General features: G+C 45.8%; 1 protein-coding gene across 2 annotated transcripts in view; it reads left to right on the plus strand.

Moving 5' to 3' along the window:
* Positions 1 to 19,182, plus strand: part of rasa2 (RAS p21 protein activator 2) — a 46,340-nt gene extending 27,158 nt beyond the window's left edge. The window contains exons 8-24 of one of the 2 annotated variants that reach the window (XM_007895013.2): positions 219 to 295; positions 2,879 to 2,983; positions 4,624 to 4,780; positions 4,991 to 5,139; positions 5,605 to 5,719; positions 6,771 to 6,845; positions 7,578 to 7,701; positions 8,682 to 8,788; positions 8,921 to 9,007; positions 9,480 to 9,560; positions 9,999 to 10,072; positions 10,821 to 10,930; positions 11,928 to 12,010; positions 15,216 to 15,433; positions 16,192 to 16,295; positions 17,063 to 17,252; positions 18,867 to 19,182. In XM_007895013.2, coding sequence (XP_007893204.1) covers positions 219 to 295; positions 2,879 to 2,983; positions 4,624 to 4,780; positions 4,991 to 5,139; positions 5,605 to 5,719; positions 6,771 to 6,845; positions 7,578 to 7,701; positions 8,682 to 8,788; positions 8,921 to 9,007; positions 9,480 to 9,560; positions 9,999 to 10,072; positions 10,821 to 10,930; positions 11,928 to 12,010; positions 15,216 to 15,433; positions 16,192 to 16,295; positions 17,063 to 17,252; positions 18,867 to 18,891 — 1,881 coding nt within the window. In that variant the 3' untranslated portion in view covers positions 18,892 to 19,182. Of the gene's footprint in view, positions 1 to 218; positions 296 to 1,484; positions 1,512 to 2,878; positions 2,984 to 4,623; positions 4,781 to 4,990; positions 5,140 to 5,604; positions 5,720 to 6,770; positions 6,846 to 7,577; positions 7,702 to 8,681; positions 8,789 to 8,920; positions 9,008 to 9,479; positions 9,561 to 9,998; positions 10,073 to 10,820; positions 10,931 to 11,927; positions 12,011 to 15,215; positions 15,434 to 16,191; positions 16,296 to 17,062; positions 17,253 to 18,866 lie in introns of those variants that run through there. The other variant, XM_042339291.1, reaches the window with a different exon arrangement.

The raw sequence follows: 19,182 nt of genomic DNA on the forward strand, positions 1-19,182 counted from the left end.
GCATTGGGTGCTCACTGCAAGTAGCTCAGAGTTGTATTGTCTCTCCTCCACTAATAATAATATAATAATCCTTGCATTTGATGTAGAGCCTTATCATGTTATTGAGACGTCTCAAAGCACATCACAGAATATATTGTAAAGTGGATTAACTGTGTATTTTCTTGGGCGAAACTGGGCAGCCAATTGCTAACTCCTGAACTTCCTCTGAAACATTGCAGGTTACACGAACCAACAGTTACACCAAGAAATCCCATTTTCAATTGGACGAAGATAGCATCGAAAAGCTGGAAATCCGGTGAGTGATTTTAGTCTCAATCCCAACTCAGACTCAAATCATTTATTCAGAGATAGAAGCTGATAGAGTCTTTCTATTGGAACCTATTGATTGATACTGCATCGAGGTTTGGGATAAACTATCAGATGTCAGCCTGGCTTGGTTAGTAGCACTTTCATCTCCCAGCCAGGAAGTTGTCGGTTCAAACCCCATATCAGGATTTTGAACTCAGTCTAGGCTGACACTCCAATGCAGTGCCAAGGTGTACTGCATTGTTGAAGGTGTGGTCTTTTAGATGAGATGTTAAACTGAGGTCCCTTTTGTGCCTGTTCAGGCGGATGTTAAAGATCCTGCGTCACTATGCAAAATAAGAAGGAAGTTTCTCCTGGTGTCTGGCCAACAACCGTTCAAATAAAATTATTTATCCGCTTCAGTCATGCTGGTATTGTGGGACATTGTTCTGGGCAAATTAGCTGCCGTGTTTCTTACAAAATCCGCAATCACTCTACTTCTTAGTAAATTCTGTGGAGTGTTTTTCAGCATCCTCCCGATGTGAAAGGCGCTATATAAAATGCAAGAATAATTATTCTGTTTTTAAATCGGTTATTTTACATTGGGGTATAAAATGATGTCCAACACTAATGTTCCCACGGGGAAATGGATTCTAATGTAAACCGACTAAACCCATGATTGGTTGGTTATTGTGTCATCTAAGAAAGTAGCCAGATTCTGAGTACTAAAGAATCGCTTACTTTCTCCTCTCTTGCTTCTTCTTCCTCCCTCCCCATTAACTCCCCATCCTCTTCTGAAGGCATTTAACTCTTGTCTTTGGAGGCTGGTTCTCTGGATGCTGGACACCCTCCAATTCCCTTTCTGAAATCCGATTTCAAATTTTATATAACTCTATAAAGTCTCCTCTGAGCCGTCACTTTTGAAGACCAAGGTGCCTAGTCTGTCTCATCATTGTTCATAATTCGTGCTTCAAACACTGGGGATCATCCTCGTTGCTCTCCTCTGCACTGGCTCTAGGGCTTCGGCACCCCTTTTATGTCGTGGGATCCAGAACTGTATGCAATAGTCTAGGCGCGGCCTTACCGGAGCTTAGACACTATACAGTTTGAGTATGACTTCTGGAAATCTGATTTGGCAATCTAGCCCAATATAGTCATCAGTGTTTCTCTTCTCTCTGACTCCTCTCTGCTCTACTCTGCTGCCGAATGGGTCTGATGCCAGTGAGGTAAGATGCTGCACAGTATGATTTACGCATGTGCCCGTCACTGGAGCTCGTTTCTTTTATACCCTTTTGGTGCTTTGGCTTTGCATGCAATAACGGGGCTCAGTTTATGTTATCAGTTAGTTGATCTCAGCTACAGGACCAATGATTGTCCTCAGAAAACAAAACCATAGTTGTTACTGCTTGACTGATTTTTCTCTCACTCTCTTCCCCTGACTCCCCCCCCCCCCCCAACCCCACTCTCTCTCTGAAGTCAATTGTAAACTCTCAACACCACTCGTGGATGAGATCAGCTAAAACAATACCTCAGCAATGTTGCACCAGTACAGTGCCTTTCATGTTGGGAGGTCATCCCAAAGTGTTACACAGAGCCAACTGCAGGAACCTGGGGGAGCTGGGGGTGGGGAGAACTGAAAGCAGGGGAGAGGGGGGGGGGAGGTGGTCAAAACACACAGTCGAAAATGAAGGTCTTAAGTTGAGTTTTAAAGGTAGGGAGAGAGAGAGAGGACAAGGCGGAAAGACTTCAGGACGGAGTTCCAGAGAGCAGAAGCAGAATGGCTGAAAGTTTGCCTGCTGATGGTGGGGTGGGTTGGTCAGGAGACAAATTAGCTTGGGGTTTGAGCCTAAGACCTTCCTCATTCATCGGGCTCAGCCATTGCTTGCTGAGTGACTTGGGAGTATCCTGTGTTTTAAACTCCCAGAAACACAGACTTATACTCTCTCAGTGCGACGCTTCCCATTAATACACAATCTTAATCCAGAGTCCATGGCGTGGGGACAGCATAACGAGACAGGCCTTTTAATCTTATTCTGTGATTGGTGATGGGATTGTCTGTTTGTGGGACATTGCTGTGTATCTACATTTGCCTGCAAACGCACAGGCTGTGCACCTAACATTAATCACTGTAAAGTGCTTTGAGGCATTTCAATGTTATGGATGCTGTATTAAATACCAGCACGAATACTGTTAACATACTGAATTGTTCATTGGAAGTTATGGAGTTCAGTGGACAGTCTTGAGAACTTTCCTACAGTTACAAAGAACGTACAGCATGGAAACAGGGCATTTGGCCCAACCAGTCCGTGCTAGTGGTTATGTTCCAGATGAGTCTCAATCCATTCCTTACTCCCACTCATACCCTTCTCTTCCTTTCAACAAACCCGTAGGCATAAGCCCAGCAACCACATCCGCCAGGGTTCCACTGCACGGGACAAAGCATCGTCCAATGGCTGGGTGGAGGGATGGGGCCCATTAAGGGATCTTATTTCCTCTAACAGTCTGGATGAACTAAATGCTATTTAAAGGAGTCTGGTTCTCTAGCTTGCAATTCTCCCCATGCTCGAAGATTAACTGTCCTTTATTTCCTTAGAGTTGATCTGTGGAACAGTGAAAATCTAGTACAGGATGTCTTTCTTGGTGAGATCAATGTGCCTGTGAAGAAGATCTTAAGGGACAACAACTACTATCAGGCATGGTAAGACCAGAATCCTATAATGTGTGTGTTTTACATGAGGTTATTTTCGTGTCCCTTTTGGTTACATCCCAGCTAGCTCAATCAGGGCAAAACACTCGGCGTTCCTTCCCCCCATCCCCCCTGGAGGAAACGGGTCTCGTGAACCCAGGAAGGTCCACAGTAATCCAAAGGAGTCCTGTAGCTCAGTGGTTAGAGCACTCGCCTGGCAAGCAGAGACCTGGGTTTGATTCCCTGCAGGGCGAAACCTTGGGCAAGTTTCCTTACTCCATACGCCTGATGATAATCCCTCATGAAAAAAAAACATTAATAAATTGGTCACTTCAATCTATGACTATTTGTGGGACACTGCTGTGCGCAATTGGCTGCCGCGTTTCACCCACAAAATATACATTCAATTCACTTTACAGTATATTTTGTGAAGTGCTTTGAGACGTCTAGAAGACGTGAAAAGTGCTATATCAAATGCAAGGATTATTAATACATTGTTAGTGGTTAACCAGCCTGTTTGGCTCATCAGTGGGACTTGGGAGATATAGACATGTCCTCAACAGGTAAGCCAGCCTTAGCTGGACATGAAGTCCACCAGTAATATATATAGAGAGAGAGAGAGCGATATGTATGTGTGTGTGTTAGATAAAATAAATATATTTTGATGCTACATAATTGTAGATAACATCAGATTCAAATACAATAAAATAAGTTGTATTTTAATAAAAGTGCACGTATCACATTCTTATCTATCGCCCACGAGCTTCCCCCTTGGTTTCGTGCAGGTTTGCTGTAGAGTACAAAGGGCACAGAGAGAGAGACTGTAAACTGACACTTGCTTTGCATGAAGTGCCTGTCGACTTACGTTCTCTTAGAAGAACCTGAGCTATCTAGGTCAGGATGACTTTGGATTACCTTTCCCTTCGGCTTCATGTTTCCACAGCAATAGTTTTCATACAATAGCACAAGTCCCCCTGTGCACTGTTAAAGGGCACGGTTATCGGATAAGAACATAAGGCAGATCATTGCTGACAATTCATCTTTGACTGACTGACTGTGCATAGCATGGAATGGGTGTGGCACCCACAGTCTTTCAGCGTGGGCTACACGTAATCAAACATTAACCAAATCTTTAAATAGCCAGCCCTGTGTGTCCTGTTAACTCATATCCAACAATCCACCTATCCTTGTTTTGATAAGTCCCTGAGCATTTTGGTGTTCCCTTCTCCTGTGCCTCTCCTCCTGTGCCCCCAGGTACCTCTGGCCCATATGATTGCCTTCATGCCACCCTGATGCCTTTGCACCCATACCCTCCTCCTCGCTTTAGGTAGCCAGACCCCATGCCTGTAGCCCATCAGCCCAATGCGCTCAGTCTCCCCGCGTTTGTTTCACACTAGTTTGTTGTGTCTTTTGTAATGATTCTCAGTCCACAACTTTGGTGTTGTAAGTGATTCCTTTATTCTCATCTCATAGCAATACAACACTCCTCCCATCATCCGCCTCTGGTTCCCTTCCTGAGATCCTTTCATACTTCCTGCTTCTATTTCATTGTCTCTTTCTTAATTGACATTTCACTTCTTAAAGCAATATCTTGCATCTTTTATTCTGTGATTAGAAGAGTTTAACGCAATATGCTTATTATGATCAAACAGGTACTTGTTACAGCCAAAGGACAATGGAAACAAACCTGCAAAATCTGATGACCTGGGTTCATTACGGCTCACTCTATTCTACATTGAAGACCATGTCCTTCCTTCTAAATACTACAGTGCACTAACTGACCTGCTGCTGAAATCACCAGATGTCAAGGTACCTGTCTCCTCTCTCGCTGTCCCCCGTTTCTGTCTCGCTGTCTCTCCTCTGTCTCGCTGCCTCTCCTCTATATCTGACTTGCTGTCTCTCCTCTGTCTCTGTCTCGCTGACTCTCCTCTGTCTCTAACTCGCCGTCTCTCCTATCTATGTCTCGCTGTCTCTCCTATGTCTACGACTCACCGTTTCGCTCTTATCTCTTATTTGAAGCCTGTGTCGGCCTCGGCAGCCCATATACTGGGAGACATATGTCGTGAGAAACAAGAAGCTGTGTTGCCACTCGTCCGCCTGCTCTTAGATAACAAGAAGCTGGTGCCTTTTCTCAGCGCCATCGCCGAGTTAGACCTCCAGGAAACTCAGTAAGTCTGGCTGTTACAATGCTACCCAATTGCGTCTCCAGGCTGGAGTACCCTGGTCTCTGTATCTGGTACCCTGAGATGCTGGGGTGTCAGCCTCGACTGTGAGCTCAAAGTCGTAACACAGTTTGTCAACCCTCAAACCTCTTGACTAGTTTACCAACTGAGCCAGGCTGACTGGTTGGTTCTCTAGGTTGGTCCCGCTGATTCACTGACAGTATTGTCTATTGTTCTGAGGGGTACACGTGGTTAGTGAGATGTGTGTGTGTAGGGGGTACACGTGGTTAGTGAGATGTGTGTCTGTAGGGGGTACTCGTGGTTAATGAGGTGCATGTGTGTGTAGAACACACGTGGTTAGTGAGGTGCATAGGGGGTACATGTGGTTAGTGAACTGTGTTTGTATGTGTGTGTGGTGGTGGGGAGGGGATACACGTGGACTGCCTACATGACTTGTGTGTTGGTATTTAGGGAAGCTAACACTATATTCCGGGGTAACTCGCTGGCCACTCGATGCATCGACGAAACAATGAAACTTGTGGGAAAGCATTACCTGAAAGTCACTCTGAAACCCATCATAGATGAGGTAAGAGACACCTCTCTTTCTGTTGATGTGTCTTTTTTTCTCTCTTTTTGTGTGTTATGTGTTTCTCTCTGTCAATAATGTTAAGGTGTCGGACTGGGTTCAATTGGTTGCACTTTTGGTTCAATTGGTTCAAGTACCGTGAACTGCTTTGAGATATTTCAGCGATATGAATGCATTATGACAGATACAAGAATCCATGTCATGACTGGCACTGCATACCATCACCTCCGTAACATTGCCAGACTCCGCCACTGCCTCACCCCTCAGGCTACCGAAACCCTCACCCAAGCATTCGTCACCTCAAGGCTTGATTACGGGAACTCTCTCCTCATCGGCCTTCCCAACTCTTCCCTTCATAAGCTGCAGATCATCCAAAACTCTGCAGCTCGTGTACTCTCATGCACCAGGCTCCGTGACCCCATCACTCCCACCCTTGCCCGATTCCACTGACTCCCCATCCCCCAGAGGATCGGGTTCAAGATCCTATCCTCTTCCTCACCTTTAAGGCCTTCCATGGCCTTGCTCCCTCCTCTGACCTGCTGACTCCCTACCAACCTGCCCGCTCCCTCCGTTCATCAGACTCCGGCCTGCTCCATGTCTCCCGCCCGACCCGCCCTACCATTGGTGGCTGGGCTTTCAGCCTCTCTTCTCCCACACTCTGGAACTCCGACCCATGGTCCCTTCGCCTCGCTTTTTCCCTTGTCTCCTTCAAGGCCGGTCTCAAGACCCTTCTCTTCGACCGTGCCTTTGGTCTCCCTCCCACCTCTCTGCCTTCTCTCACCCCTACACCACCCCTCCCCCATGCTCGAGCCCCGACACCTGACTGTTCAGGGCTTTGTGACATCCTCCCGACGTGAAAGGCGCTCTATAAATGTCATTTTGTTGTTGTTATTATCTCTCTTGTCTGTGTCTCTTCCTCTCTGTCTCTGTTTCTTTGTATGTTTCTATCTTTCTTTGTATGTCAGCCTTGCTCAGTTGGTAGCACCCCTGCTTCAAAGTGAGCCCAGCTGTGTACAGGCCCGAAAGATAATTAGACATTCTCTTTGTTTAGATTTGTGATTCTTGCAAACCTTGTGAAATCGACCCCATTAAACTAAAGGAAGGGGACAATGTAGAAGTGAATAAGGTACGTGTTTGCAGCCAGATTTTAGGCAGACTTTTTATCAGTGTCAAATCCTGATGCGTGTGGAGTGGATAGTCTTATCATTTTCTGTTTCATCTGCCCTCTAGTCTATCCTTCCACAATCTCCTGCCTTCTAGTACAGCTTTTCCATATCTTCCTCTCTTCCATTGATACCCTAGATATGGTGCCAATGAGCTACACTCTAGTTCTGAGTGAATCTGGGTGAGTGTTGGGAGGCTGTTTCTCCACGGTGGGACTTCAACGCCACCATTCACTGGCAGGTGGACTTTCTAATAAGTCACTGGGTTGTGATTGGCGTGGTGTCCTGGCTGTGAGGCCAATGATAGCTGCACTGAACACACCATCCTGACATCAGAGACGCAAGCTCATTAAAGACTCTGGGATTGAGTTGGTGCTCTGGTCTATGAGGCTTAGTTCCACGTTGAGCAAATGACCTCCACAAGTGAGCCACTGGGGGAGCACTAGAGGACGATTTGAGGTTTTTCATAAGCTCCAGTTAAACAACAACTTGCATTGATATAGCTCAATTCACACGGGGCAGAGAGTTCCAAAGCTTTGGGTGTATTGACTGAAAGCGCGGCTGCCGAAGGTTCAGTAACAATGCCCAGCGGATTAAAGCACTGATGTAGCACGTGCTCAGATCTGCAATATTAGGGTGTCTTGATGTGGAACAGAGAGGAATGGAAGGGTGAGGCTTTCTGTTCCGCCTGGCAGGAGAATCTTCACCAGTACGTGGACCGAGTGTTCAGCGTGATTGTAAAGTCCAGCATGAGCTGCCCCACCCTGATGTCTGAGGTGTTCAATTCCCTGCAAAAACTGGCCAAGAAACAATTCCCAGGTGAGACGACGACAACAATAACAAAATTACATTTATAGAGCGCCTTTCACGTGGGAGGACATCCCACTGAGACGTTCCTGAGACCACAAACCTCCGTCGGTCAGTCTGTCCATCCGATGGGTGTGTGCTTTTGTTTAGCCACTAGATGGCAATATGTCCACCACACAATGGACTGAAGCAATACATCTTACAGACTGGTTAGTGAAACCCTGTATTCCTGTACGGCCCCAATTACATTGTCGCCACAGCAGAGATGGAATGTGTTTGAAGGAACAGGTCGTGTGATTATTACGCGTAATGCAGCCCAATTATATGTGTCGCTGCAACAGGCTTTGGGGGTGGGGGGGGTTAAAATTGAAAGACAAAAGTTAAAGCTGGCGACGGTACTATTGTGAAAGAGAGAGGGGGGTTTACCCCGATGACAGTTCCTGATTCCTTGGCTGTTTGCGAGTCTTTGCTGTTTCCATTCGAAAACAGTCACTGCACCACAGACTCAAATCACCTTGAAGCATTTTGCGAGGTGCTGAGAATGCCACTTTGATAATTTCCATCACTTTAATAATAATCATAGTCCTTAGCATTTGATATGAGGCCTTATCACAACTTCTAGACGTCTCAAAGCGCTTCACAGAATATACCGTAAAGTGAATTGACTGTGTATTTTCTGGGCGAAACACAGCGCCCAAATTGCGCACAGCAATGTCCCAAAAACAGTTGTGGATTGAGTGAACAATTTTTTTTAAGGAATTATTTCCCCCGGAAAAGCGATCCGCCAATTGACTAACAACCGGTTCCTACTTACTGCTAGGTAAACAGGCGTGTGGGTTAAGGAAACTTGCCCAACATTTCACCTTGCCGGGAATCAAACCCAGGTCTCTCGCTTGCGAGGCGAGTGCTCCAACCACTTTAGTTTCTCTTCCTCCTCTCCCCCACTCCCCACTCCCACTCCCAAACTAACATTTCCTCTGCTTTGCCCCCAGATGACCCCCACGTACGTTACTCTTCCGTCAGCAGCTTTGTCTTCCTGCGTTTCTTCGCGGTGGCTGTCGTGTCGCCGCACAGCTTCCACCTGCGGCCACACCACCCGGTGAGTCGCCCACACCGAGAGATGGGGATGGTGGTGGGGGGCAGGGGGTGGGTTGGGGGATTGACGGGAGGGTGGGAGGTGGTGAACCGAACCGTTCTCCACCAGACTCACTGTTTCTCCGATGCCTTGCAGGATGCACAGACATCCAGAGCGTTGACGCTCATCTCTAAAACCATCCAAACCTTGGGAAGTTGGGGCAGTTTATCGAAAAGCAAACTGGTCAGTCCGCTCACTGTCTCTGCATCCATTTCCTTCCCGGCCCATCCTGTTCCGGTATATTCACCCACCCTAACCTCTGGGACTTAAAATCTATCTCTGTCACCTCACCTCTCTGTGTGTCTTTAAATCCCTCCCATTCATAGTCTATCTCAAGGTGTACCTCTTTGACCATGCTCTCAGTCACCTTTTCCCTTTCCCGTCCCCTCCCCTTCCATTCCCCAGCTTGTGTGCCCAGCATTGTTGAGCACTTTGAGACATCTTCCCAACATGAAAGGTGCTGAATAGATGTCCATTGTATTGTAACTTCCTCTTCAAAACCTATCTCTCTGAACACAACCACAGGCAACCTCTTTCTTGCTCGGCATATGACTCCTGTCTCTTGTAAAGCGCTCCGAGATCTTATCTTACGTGAAGTGAAGGGCACTGTATAAATGCAAATTGTTAATTCAGATTTCTCTCTTCATGTTTGCAGTCCAGTTTCAAGGAGTCCTTTATGTGTGATTTCTTTAAATTATTTCAAGAGGAAAAATGTATTGTTGAATCTGTTAAAAAGGTGAGTTTCTAAAGGCTTTGCTTCTCTGCACAACGCACTGATACATTTCACTTGTTCAGCCGGGGTTGACCTAACCAGTCTGGGCTTTGGTTTGCACCCTTGGGAACATTGTCTAAATGCCTAAGTTGCATTGGCCAACCATCGATGGTCCTGGATTCCTGCAGCTCTACATGTCTCTGTTAGGTGTATCTCCGTGGAGCCTCTTCAAGCTCCTCTATTTGGCTCCCATCAACGCTCACATTGTCTGTGAACTATTTTTGGGGGTTTCTGTATTGGTAAAGGGCTGTGCTGCTCTGCCCCTCCCCGCTCCTCACTCCCCCACCCCACCCCACCCCACCCCCACCACCAATAACTCACAGTCCAGGCTGATTATCCCACTTACGCACACAGTCACTGCCCCATGTTTGAAAACTCTGCTATCTGTGTTTTTTATGTTAGTTTTTAGATGAAATTTCTTCAGCTCAGAGCAAGGAGTCTGGGGGTGTGGATGAGCCTGTTGTCCTCAAAGAAGGGTAAGTGAGGAGTTCATTCCTTGAGTCCTGGTGGGATTTAATCCTTCCCGCCCTGTCGCCTTCATTTTTTTTACAGTGAGGAAGTAGCTTGGAGCTAATTCTCTCCCGATATCCAATTGTCATATATATATAGATATGACAAATATAAAAATAACTGAGTGAGTCACAGAGTATTTCACAATCACAGAGTGTGTCACATTCGCAGGATAGGAATGTTTAAGATCTTGTGGAATTTTGGAAAAACAAACCTTAAACTGAGTCCTGATTTGGAAGCAGATTTTGCTCAGTCCTTCTTGAGCCCCTATCAGCTTAATAATCATGATCATAATTACTATTATTATCAGCTTGCAAATTATTGTTTGCTTGCAAATTCATTATTATTATCAGCTTGTAAATCAAAGTTCTGCACCATCTTCAAATTTTAAGACAACGATCTTAAGGATAAGAACTTGAGGAATTTCAAGACACACACACACCCACACACACAGGTTATAAACAGTACAGATTACGGTAAGGTGGGAGAATCTGTGGGAGATGGCTGATGTAAGAAGTTGGTATGATGGGATGTAATTGGTATTGCTTCTCGTTTGGCTCATGGTATAGCTGACTGGTGTGTTCGTTGCTGAGCCTCTTGTCAAAAGGTGCAACAATTGTCCTTTCCTCCATCTGGCAACTGTCACAAAAAGAAAGGTTTCACACAAAGTCTTGGACAGGGAGCAGCAAGCTCTAACAGGGTTTCCTTTTACAGACCGATTGTTAAAAGAGCTCAGGGAAAAAATCGCATCCACAAAGCGTACAATTTTAAGAAGCGGTGGCTTCGACTGACCAACAGAGAACTCTCCTATCACAAGACTGCAGGTACAACTCTTAATCCTGACTTTATCCTTCAATCACCCCAATCCTTGCCAGACTCCACTGCCTCCCTGTATCTGAACGGATTGGGATCATTGTTCCCTCGCCCTCACAGATCAATCCATCAGCGCCCTTGCAACTCCCTACCTACTCTCATCTGCTTGCTCCCTCCCCTGGGTATCACTGGAGTGTCCCCTGTCCATTCCGTCCCACCATGAGTGGAAAAGCTTTCTACCCCCACTCTCTGGAACTCTATTCCAGAATCCCTCCCACTCGCCACCTCTCTTTCTATGTTCAAAACCCATTAAAGAACTCCCCCATGATCACTGTCATCTGTGCCCCCAGTAATTCAGAGCAGCTACACCAGGTGGCGCCAGCTGTTATAACACTGAATGAAGTTGCAGCATTTTAACTGCACAATCTCTTTATTAAAATAAATATTAACACCACATTTGTGTCAAATTGTCCAGAACTCTCCCACTAAATTCCATGCAGATGATGACATGCAGGAGGGACATCTGATTGCTCATATGCAATGGGTTAAAGCTGCAGGATCTTTGTTTATGTGAGCGGACACGGGGTGTGGGGTCAGCAGAAACCATTTGTTTCAAAGAAACATTAGCTTGTTTTCTTTGTATTTCTTGACTCCCCCATCACCACCACCCCTATTAGCGTCAGTAACTTAGCTTCCCGCTGCCACCAACAATGTGCTCCTTAATCACCATTTTAAACTGAAGGCTAATCATCTCCGAGACTTAAAACAACAACAACCTCAAAGTTGCATTTATCTAGCCCCCAGCATGTAGTGTAGTGTTTCTTGAGCGTTGAAAGCCTTGTCTCTTTGAACTCATTTTGGGTCATCTTTCCTCCCCCTTCCCCACTGCCCCCCTGACCACCCCCCCACCCCACTCCCCATCTCCTCTTCAGCTCCTGCATGAAACACTTTGGGATGTCCTCCTCACATTAAAGTAAAATGTAAATTGTATTGCATCTCTCTCCCAAGCTAAGGAAGCATTGTGCTCCATCCCAGTCAACGGAATTCTTGCGGTTGAGAAACTCGATGAAAGATGCTTCAATAAAAAAAATGTAAGTGAAACCCTCACGATAACTCACAGTAGAGTGTCGGACTGTTCTGATGTGCTCTCTCCCAATCTTAAAAAAAAACTGATGGCAGCAATTGTTTTCCTAATGTACGACCCCACTGGGCCCTACCTCTCTGTGCTCGGCCCGGTCTCCTCTCTACTCCCACTCTGGCTCCCTTTTATCGATGTGCAATTCCACATTCCCTCTGGTACCTTGCCCCAAGTGGCCATTGAGTGACGAGTAAAATGGCGTCACTTGCTAACATTTTGCATGGGAAACAGCTGGGATATTGACTGCACCGCAATGTATGTGCTAGTGATGAGTTAAGCCAGGGCTGAATTAGCAGGAGTATATTGCAGTTTGGTTTGGATACTCCCAGGCGTGAAGATAGGTTTCTGCATGTGTCAGATACCTAGCTGACCAAAAAAACAGCTCGCGTTTCCATAGCACCACGGAGAGCAAGCCTCAAAGTGCCGAATAGATGGACATTAAGTCATGTGCATTCCTGCAATGTCCAGTTGGTGACATGAAAGTAAAGGAGCGGACATTGTAACAAGTAGTGAGACTCGGGAATCTTTTCTGAACATGTTGTGGGAAGTTTGTGTCAGAGCTTTGTATGAACACCATTAGGTTAATGGAAAAAAGCTGCTTTGTACATTTCCCTTGCAGCTACTGCACGGTGAGAGGCAACGTAAAAATACCTTGGAATTGGAATTCTCAGTAATGAGCCCTGTTTTTCTAGGGATCTTAATGTTGTGGTGTATCTCCTGCCAGCTGCTTGTTCATTAAACCCAAGTTTCATCCTTTGAAACCATTAATTCCCTCTCTCCCTCCACCTGGTCTCCTGAAATCGGCAGCCCATGCTGAGGTCCGCTTTAATTATGAATTGTCCCCTAGATCAGACCCTAGCTCCCCAGGTGGGGTGCCAAGCCAGGACTGTTAACCACCTTGGGACATCGTCCCGACTTGAAAGGCGCTACATTCATGTGAATTTTTATTGTATCAGTCAGTCTAGTGCCTAATTATTTTGACATTTCAGCGACCTGCCATGTTGTGGCTTCTGCGATGTTTGGCTCCTCTCCTTCCCATATTTCCCTTTCTTTCCCATTGTGGCCTGCCTAGGAGCACGCACACCCCAGAATACCCCAACGTGCCTCACTGGGAGCCGATCATACTCTCCAGGTCATTGCTTATAATCATTAGCAATGCTGCTGCTAATAATAAAAATGATAATACTTATATTTGATACAGTGCTTTTCATGTCCGAAGGATGCCTAGAGAACTTCACTGAATGTACTGTAAAGTGAACGACTGTATTTGCGTGTAATTGTGAACATGACAGCCAGTTACACACCACAGTGTCCCATAAACAGCCATTAAGTAAGTGAGTGACCAATTTTATCTGGAGGTTTATCGGCTAGGATGCTGGAAGAAACTCCCTTCTCTTTTCAAGCAGTACCATGGGATCTTTAAAGTCCTCCTGAGCAGGCAGACAGGACCATGGTTTAATGTCTCATCTGAATGACGGCATCTGCATTGGAGTGCCAGCCTAGACTGTATGAATTCCAAGTCCTGACATGAGGCATGAACCAAGATTCCTCTGACTCAGAGGCAAAAGTGCCATCAACTGAGCCAGCCTCACACAAAACTGGCTCCCAGGGTTGCACACAAATAATTCCCAGGCTGATCCGAGCCGCTGGCCCCGGTTAAAATAATTTGGATACTCGGGAACTTTGTCTGTCCCTGACATCACCAGCGTGTTCTGTTCTAGGTCAGGAGAACCCAGATCCTCGTCAATTGAGAAGCTGGCCAGGAAGGATGAGAATTATATTTAATACAGCTGCAAAAACACTCCCAGCACAAAGTTTTTGTTTTGAAATTTCCTTCTGCTTTATGTTCTTGGGCCCCTGTTGTTAGCAGTCTTAATATTAAATCATTTGAGCTGCTGAATCAACCTGTCAAGCTGAGGGTTTGAAGGAACCTGCGAGGCTACAGTTTCAGAGCTCCTTAGTGGTGTTACAAACCCACTTTTCAGTGGCTCTCACACCACAAATCAGCCCAATTCTTGGCTTCGGGTCACCACCTTCCACAATGAAATGCAATAATAATAATCTTGCATTTGATGCAGCACTTTTATCATGTCAAAATGTCTCAAAGCGCACAGATTTACTGTTGATTGCAGTGACCAAGTATTTTGTAGGTGAATGCGGCAGCCCATTTGCGCACAGCAACATCCCATAAAGAGGCATGAAGTGAATGACCAACGTTATCTGGCTAGTATCTGTTCCTTACACAGACCCCCCCCCCCCCCATCTCACAGACGATTGCTGAGTCACTACAGAGTGTGTTTGTGACCTGCTTATTCTCAGCTCAAAGCCCCTGCTTTGTAGACACTTAATCTGTGTTAAAACCTTCACCCCTTCTTTCCATCCCTTCACTCCCCAATCTCCAGAGCCAAACAAAAGCTACCCGCTTGAAGGGTGGTTGTTTTTTTTCGTAGCTGGTGAGACTTTTGGAACAGAGTTGATATTAGAGTTGGTTTGATGGTATTCAGATAGGACTACTGCAATGTGGAGTTTCCAGAGATCAAGTGACTGGCTTCATGTGGATAGTAAATTCATTGCATGTTTAGTTGTCCACTTCGGGTCGGGCTTATGTGATTAGAATTTAATCAAATGAGAATTTAGGCACTAATCCGATAATCACACCTGCTTAATGCCTCGAGGTTCCATTGAAGAAGAATCCTTGTACTTGGTACAGTGGCTATCACATCATATTACTTCATTTCTGTAGCTTAGGGACTGCATATTTTGTGGGCGAACATGGGAGCCAATTTGCACAGCGCAATGTCCCACAAACAGCTATGAAGTGAGTGATGTGGAGGATCATTGGTCAGAAAATAGGAAGAAACATCCACCTGAACAGGCAGAAGGGATCTCGTTTTAATGTCTCACCTGAAGGACAGCACCTCTAACTATTCAGCACTCCTCAAGCACTGCATTGGGGTGTCAGCCTGGACTAGGAGGTCAAAGTGTCAAATGCCAATGGTCAGTTTTCTCTACACCAATGGTTAGTGATGTCTGTCCCGGCTTGTCTAGGAGTCAGTCAGTCAGTACATCGAGAGTCTGAGATGCACTGAACGCTCGCTCCTTGCAATGATTGATACCTCGAATATCTGAAAGTAACAAAAAAATCATTTTCTTTTCAGATGTTTCAAGTCATCAGTAGGGAGAGACCTGAACGTCCCCTTTACGTTCAAGCCAACAACTGCGTGGAGGCCAGCGAGTGGGTCGAGGCGGTGACCAGAGTGAGCCGGTGTAACCGGGAGCGTATCCGCCTTTACCATCCAGGCGCTTTCCTATGCGGAACCTGGATCTGCTGCAAACACACGGACGAGAAGGCAGCCGGCTGCTCCAGCTGTACGGGGTGAGTCCTGATCCCAATCTCCAGCTCGGGTCCAAAGCCTTGACCGTCTGGTGCCTCGGGATGTCCTCCAGTCGTGAAAAACGCTATAACAAATGAAATGTGTTGCTGTTGAGTCTGTCTGGAACCCCGGCGCCAACCCTCGGGTGTCAACCCGTCAGCCACGACTCACGCATCTCGCTGTGGAGCTTCCTTTTTGCACTGAGGGAAGTGAGCTCAATGTATTGTGAAGGACTGTGTGGCTGGACAGGCTGCTGTTTGCTGGGCCTTTGGAACCACTTAGTGACCAAAATGAATCATGGCCTTGCTCGCTGTGGTGCCGGAGTTCGGAAGCTGAACTGGAAGATCCGAGGTTCATCCCGGTCTCGAGTCCCATTCACATCAAGCGTTCATTCGGAAGGTTGAGGTTCGGGGAGTGGGGGAGAGAGAGAGAGGAAGAGAGAGGGGATCATTTCTGCGACATCTAAGGTGGCAGAGAGAGTGTCAATGAAGATCTTGAATTTCAAGACAATGGACTTGAGGCTAAGACCATGAGGCTTCAAATGGTGGTAATTATTGGGCTTGGCTGTGACTTCTTCCCCCCACCCCCCCACAAACACACACTCATTTGTATGAAGGGAGGGAGCCAAGTAATCTGGTATGTGTGCCTCTCTCTCTCTTTCATTTCCACTGTGTGAGGGTTGAAGGAGCAGGCCTGACTGTTAAAACAGGGCTATTTGCTGATATTGGTTCTATCTGTGTCTCATTTTTCCTGGCAATAGAGGTGTCCCAGCAAATATCCAGTTGGATATTGACAGCGACCGTGAGGCGGAGAGAATCTTTTCACTGTTCAGAGCTAATCTGCCCAGACTCCAGAAGATGGAAGGTGAGTGAGCGAGAAGGATTTTTACATTTAATTTAAAATCAAAAAGTAGATTAGAAACCATTGGATTTGCTTGGGCTTGGGAAAGAATAAGCAGACAATGAAGGCGTTCACTCTAGCTTTCTCTCTCTCTCTTTCTCTCTCATGTTTCCGCACTGGAAGTACATCACATTGGAACACACTTCCTGTGTTCCCTACTTCTTGTGGGTCACCATCGCCTACTTCTTGTGGGTCACCATACCCTACTACCTGTGGGTCACTATACCCTTCTTCCTGTGGATCAATGCTAGGAGTTCCCATTTGTGCGACTTGGATTCCTTACTAAGAAACATTGTAAATTAGACCCCTCCTCCCCCTCCCATTGTGTCTCAAAAGATGCTTGTTTTTAAATGAAAGGTTGTTACTGAGATTGGAAAGCTTGTCTCCTCTCGTCTTCACAATCTCCTCCAGCCTGTGTCCTTTGCACACTCTGCCCTCTTCCAAATCAGATCTGTGGCCCTTACTCCCTCTTTCACTCTTTCTTTCATTCATTCACCCACTCATTCAATCTTTCAGACACCATGCCCTCATTCTCTTGAACTCTCTCACAAGACCCCTCCTTCACCCTCTCTCCCTTCAAAACCCTCTTTAGAAACCTAACACTTTGACTGTGTGTTTGGTCAGTTCCCTCACGTACCCCCTCCTCCGTGCTCCGTGATTGATCCCCTGTAAGGCACTTTGAGACATGTTTCCTCTGTCCAAGCTTATTTACTTTGGTGATTCCTTCATAGACGTGTGCGCGAGTATCGATGTATATCAGGGCCCTCTACAGGAGCAGGACGAGAATGCCCACTTCACCATTGAAAACTCCAGGGTCACCTTCCAGACCGTCCAGCAGATCAAAGCCGTTGTGAATAAGCTTTCAGAGTCCCATGAGCAGCACAGGGTAACCAGGTCCACCAGTGCCCAATACGGCAGCAAGTGAGTCATCATCTCCTCCCATTCCCCATTATTATTATTATTTCAGCTGGTCGGTGATCTGTTGCTCTCAATGTTGAATATTGAACCTTAGTAATAAAATAATAATCCTCGCATTTGATATAGCACCTTATCACATCGATGAGATGTCTCAAAGCACTTCTCTGAATATTCTCTGAAGTGTAGTGACTGTGTGTTTTGTGAGTGAAACGCAGCAGCCAGTTGCGCACAGCAATGTCCCACAAACAACCATGGAGTGCGTAATTTTATTTGGGGGATTGTTGGCCATGGCACCTGGAGAAACTTTCTCTTTTCGAATAGTAGCATGGGATTTTTAATGTCCACCTGAACAGGCAGCCGGGGCCTCAGTTAAACATCTCATCTGAAGGACAGCATCTCCAGCAATGCAACGCAATCCCAGCAGTGCTTTGGAGTGTCATCTTAGACAATGTGGATTCCAAATCCTGACATGGGGCTTGAACCCACAGCCTCTGACTCGGAGGCAAGAGTACTACTACCTCTGTGCCAGGCTGACACATTAATTGAATAACATCATCTACCATCCCCAGCTTGGGTCCCAAGCCAATAATGTTAAAAGCGTCTTGGGAAAGGCGTTTCATCAATCTACGTTTGTATTGTTTATTTCAGAAATTACAGAATACTCTGTGTCTGCATCGCAAATTTCTGTGAACCACTTTAGTAAATCCTCCCTACATGAGAGACTATATATGCAAGGATTATTACTATTATTATTAATAATAAAACTTTTCAGTTAGTTACACACAGAAACAGGAGGAACCCATTAAGTCTACCAAATCTGTTTGATAGATCTTTTACTCAGTTTTTCACCACATTCCTTCACACTCTAACTTCCTAAGTATCTGCCTCCCATTGAAATATCCTAGAGTCCTGGCCAATATTCCCCCAGATAAAAATCAGCCATTCACTTCATGTCTGTTTGTGGGAAGTTGTGGGAGAATGCTGTGTGTGAATTGGCTGCTGCGTTTGCCTACAAATAGACAGTCACCGCACTTTGCATTAATATTTGTGAAGCACTTTGAAACATCTCGACGACGTGGTCAGGGACTTTTTCAATGCGAGGATTATTAAAATTATTATTATATCCCAGTTGATTTCTGCCTCTGGGGCTTCCCAGGCTTCTGGGGAAGAATGCTGGATATTTTCAGTGTGACAAAATCTGAGCTCGCTTCCAAACTTCCCCATTCAAATTTTGGATAGCCACATTGGGTTGTTTGTGGGACATTGCTGTGCACAAATTGGCTGTTGTGTTCGCCCACAAAACGTATAGTAATTGCACTTTACAGTATAAGCTGCGAAGTACTTTGGGATGTCCTCCGGACGTGAAAACGCTGTAACAAATATAAGGATGATCATTATTATTATTCGACCAGACTGTGTGAGTGGCAATATGAAAATAAAATCGCAGTGAAAGCCTATTTGAAAAAGATAAAAGAGGTTTGTTTGAAGCCACATTGTTGGGTTTGGCTGTGATTTAAGAATTCTTTTGTATTCAGTAGTAATATTCCTTTAATCGCAAAACTATTGTAAACATGTTTTTTCTTTTCTGTTTCCCACCCTCTTCCCCTTTGTTCACAGAGAAAATCCCATCGGAAGGGAATAGTTATGCCGGATTAGTGCAGGACAGAAGCACCTGAAGTGGACAGTTTGTAATCCCTTAACTTTTAACCTGCAGCACGGAGCCATGTGTTATATAGCCTGAGGGACACAGCTCACAGAGCCTTATCACTGGTAACACTCACCATTTTATGGGGGTGGAGGGGGCAAAGTTTATTTGACGTGAAGAATGGATTATTTTGATGCACTTTAACCTTCTGGACTCACCCAGGGGGGAATCTTAACTTAATTTAAAATATATTTTTGAAAAAAAACAAAAGTCACAAATAAACCGCGA

This window comes from Callorhinchus milii, unplaced genomic scaffold (assembly GCF_018977255.1).
Source record: "Callorhinchus milii isolate IMCB2004 unplaced genomic scaffold, IMCB_Cmil_1.0 Scaffold11, whole genome shotgun sequence".
NCBI classification, from domain to species: Eukaryota; Metazoa; Chordata; class Chondrichthyes; order Chimaeriformes; family Callorhinchidae; genus Callorhinchus; species Callorhinchus milii.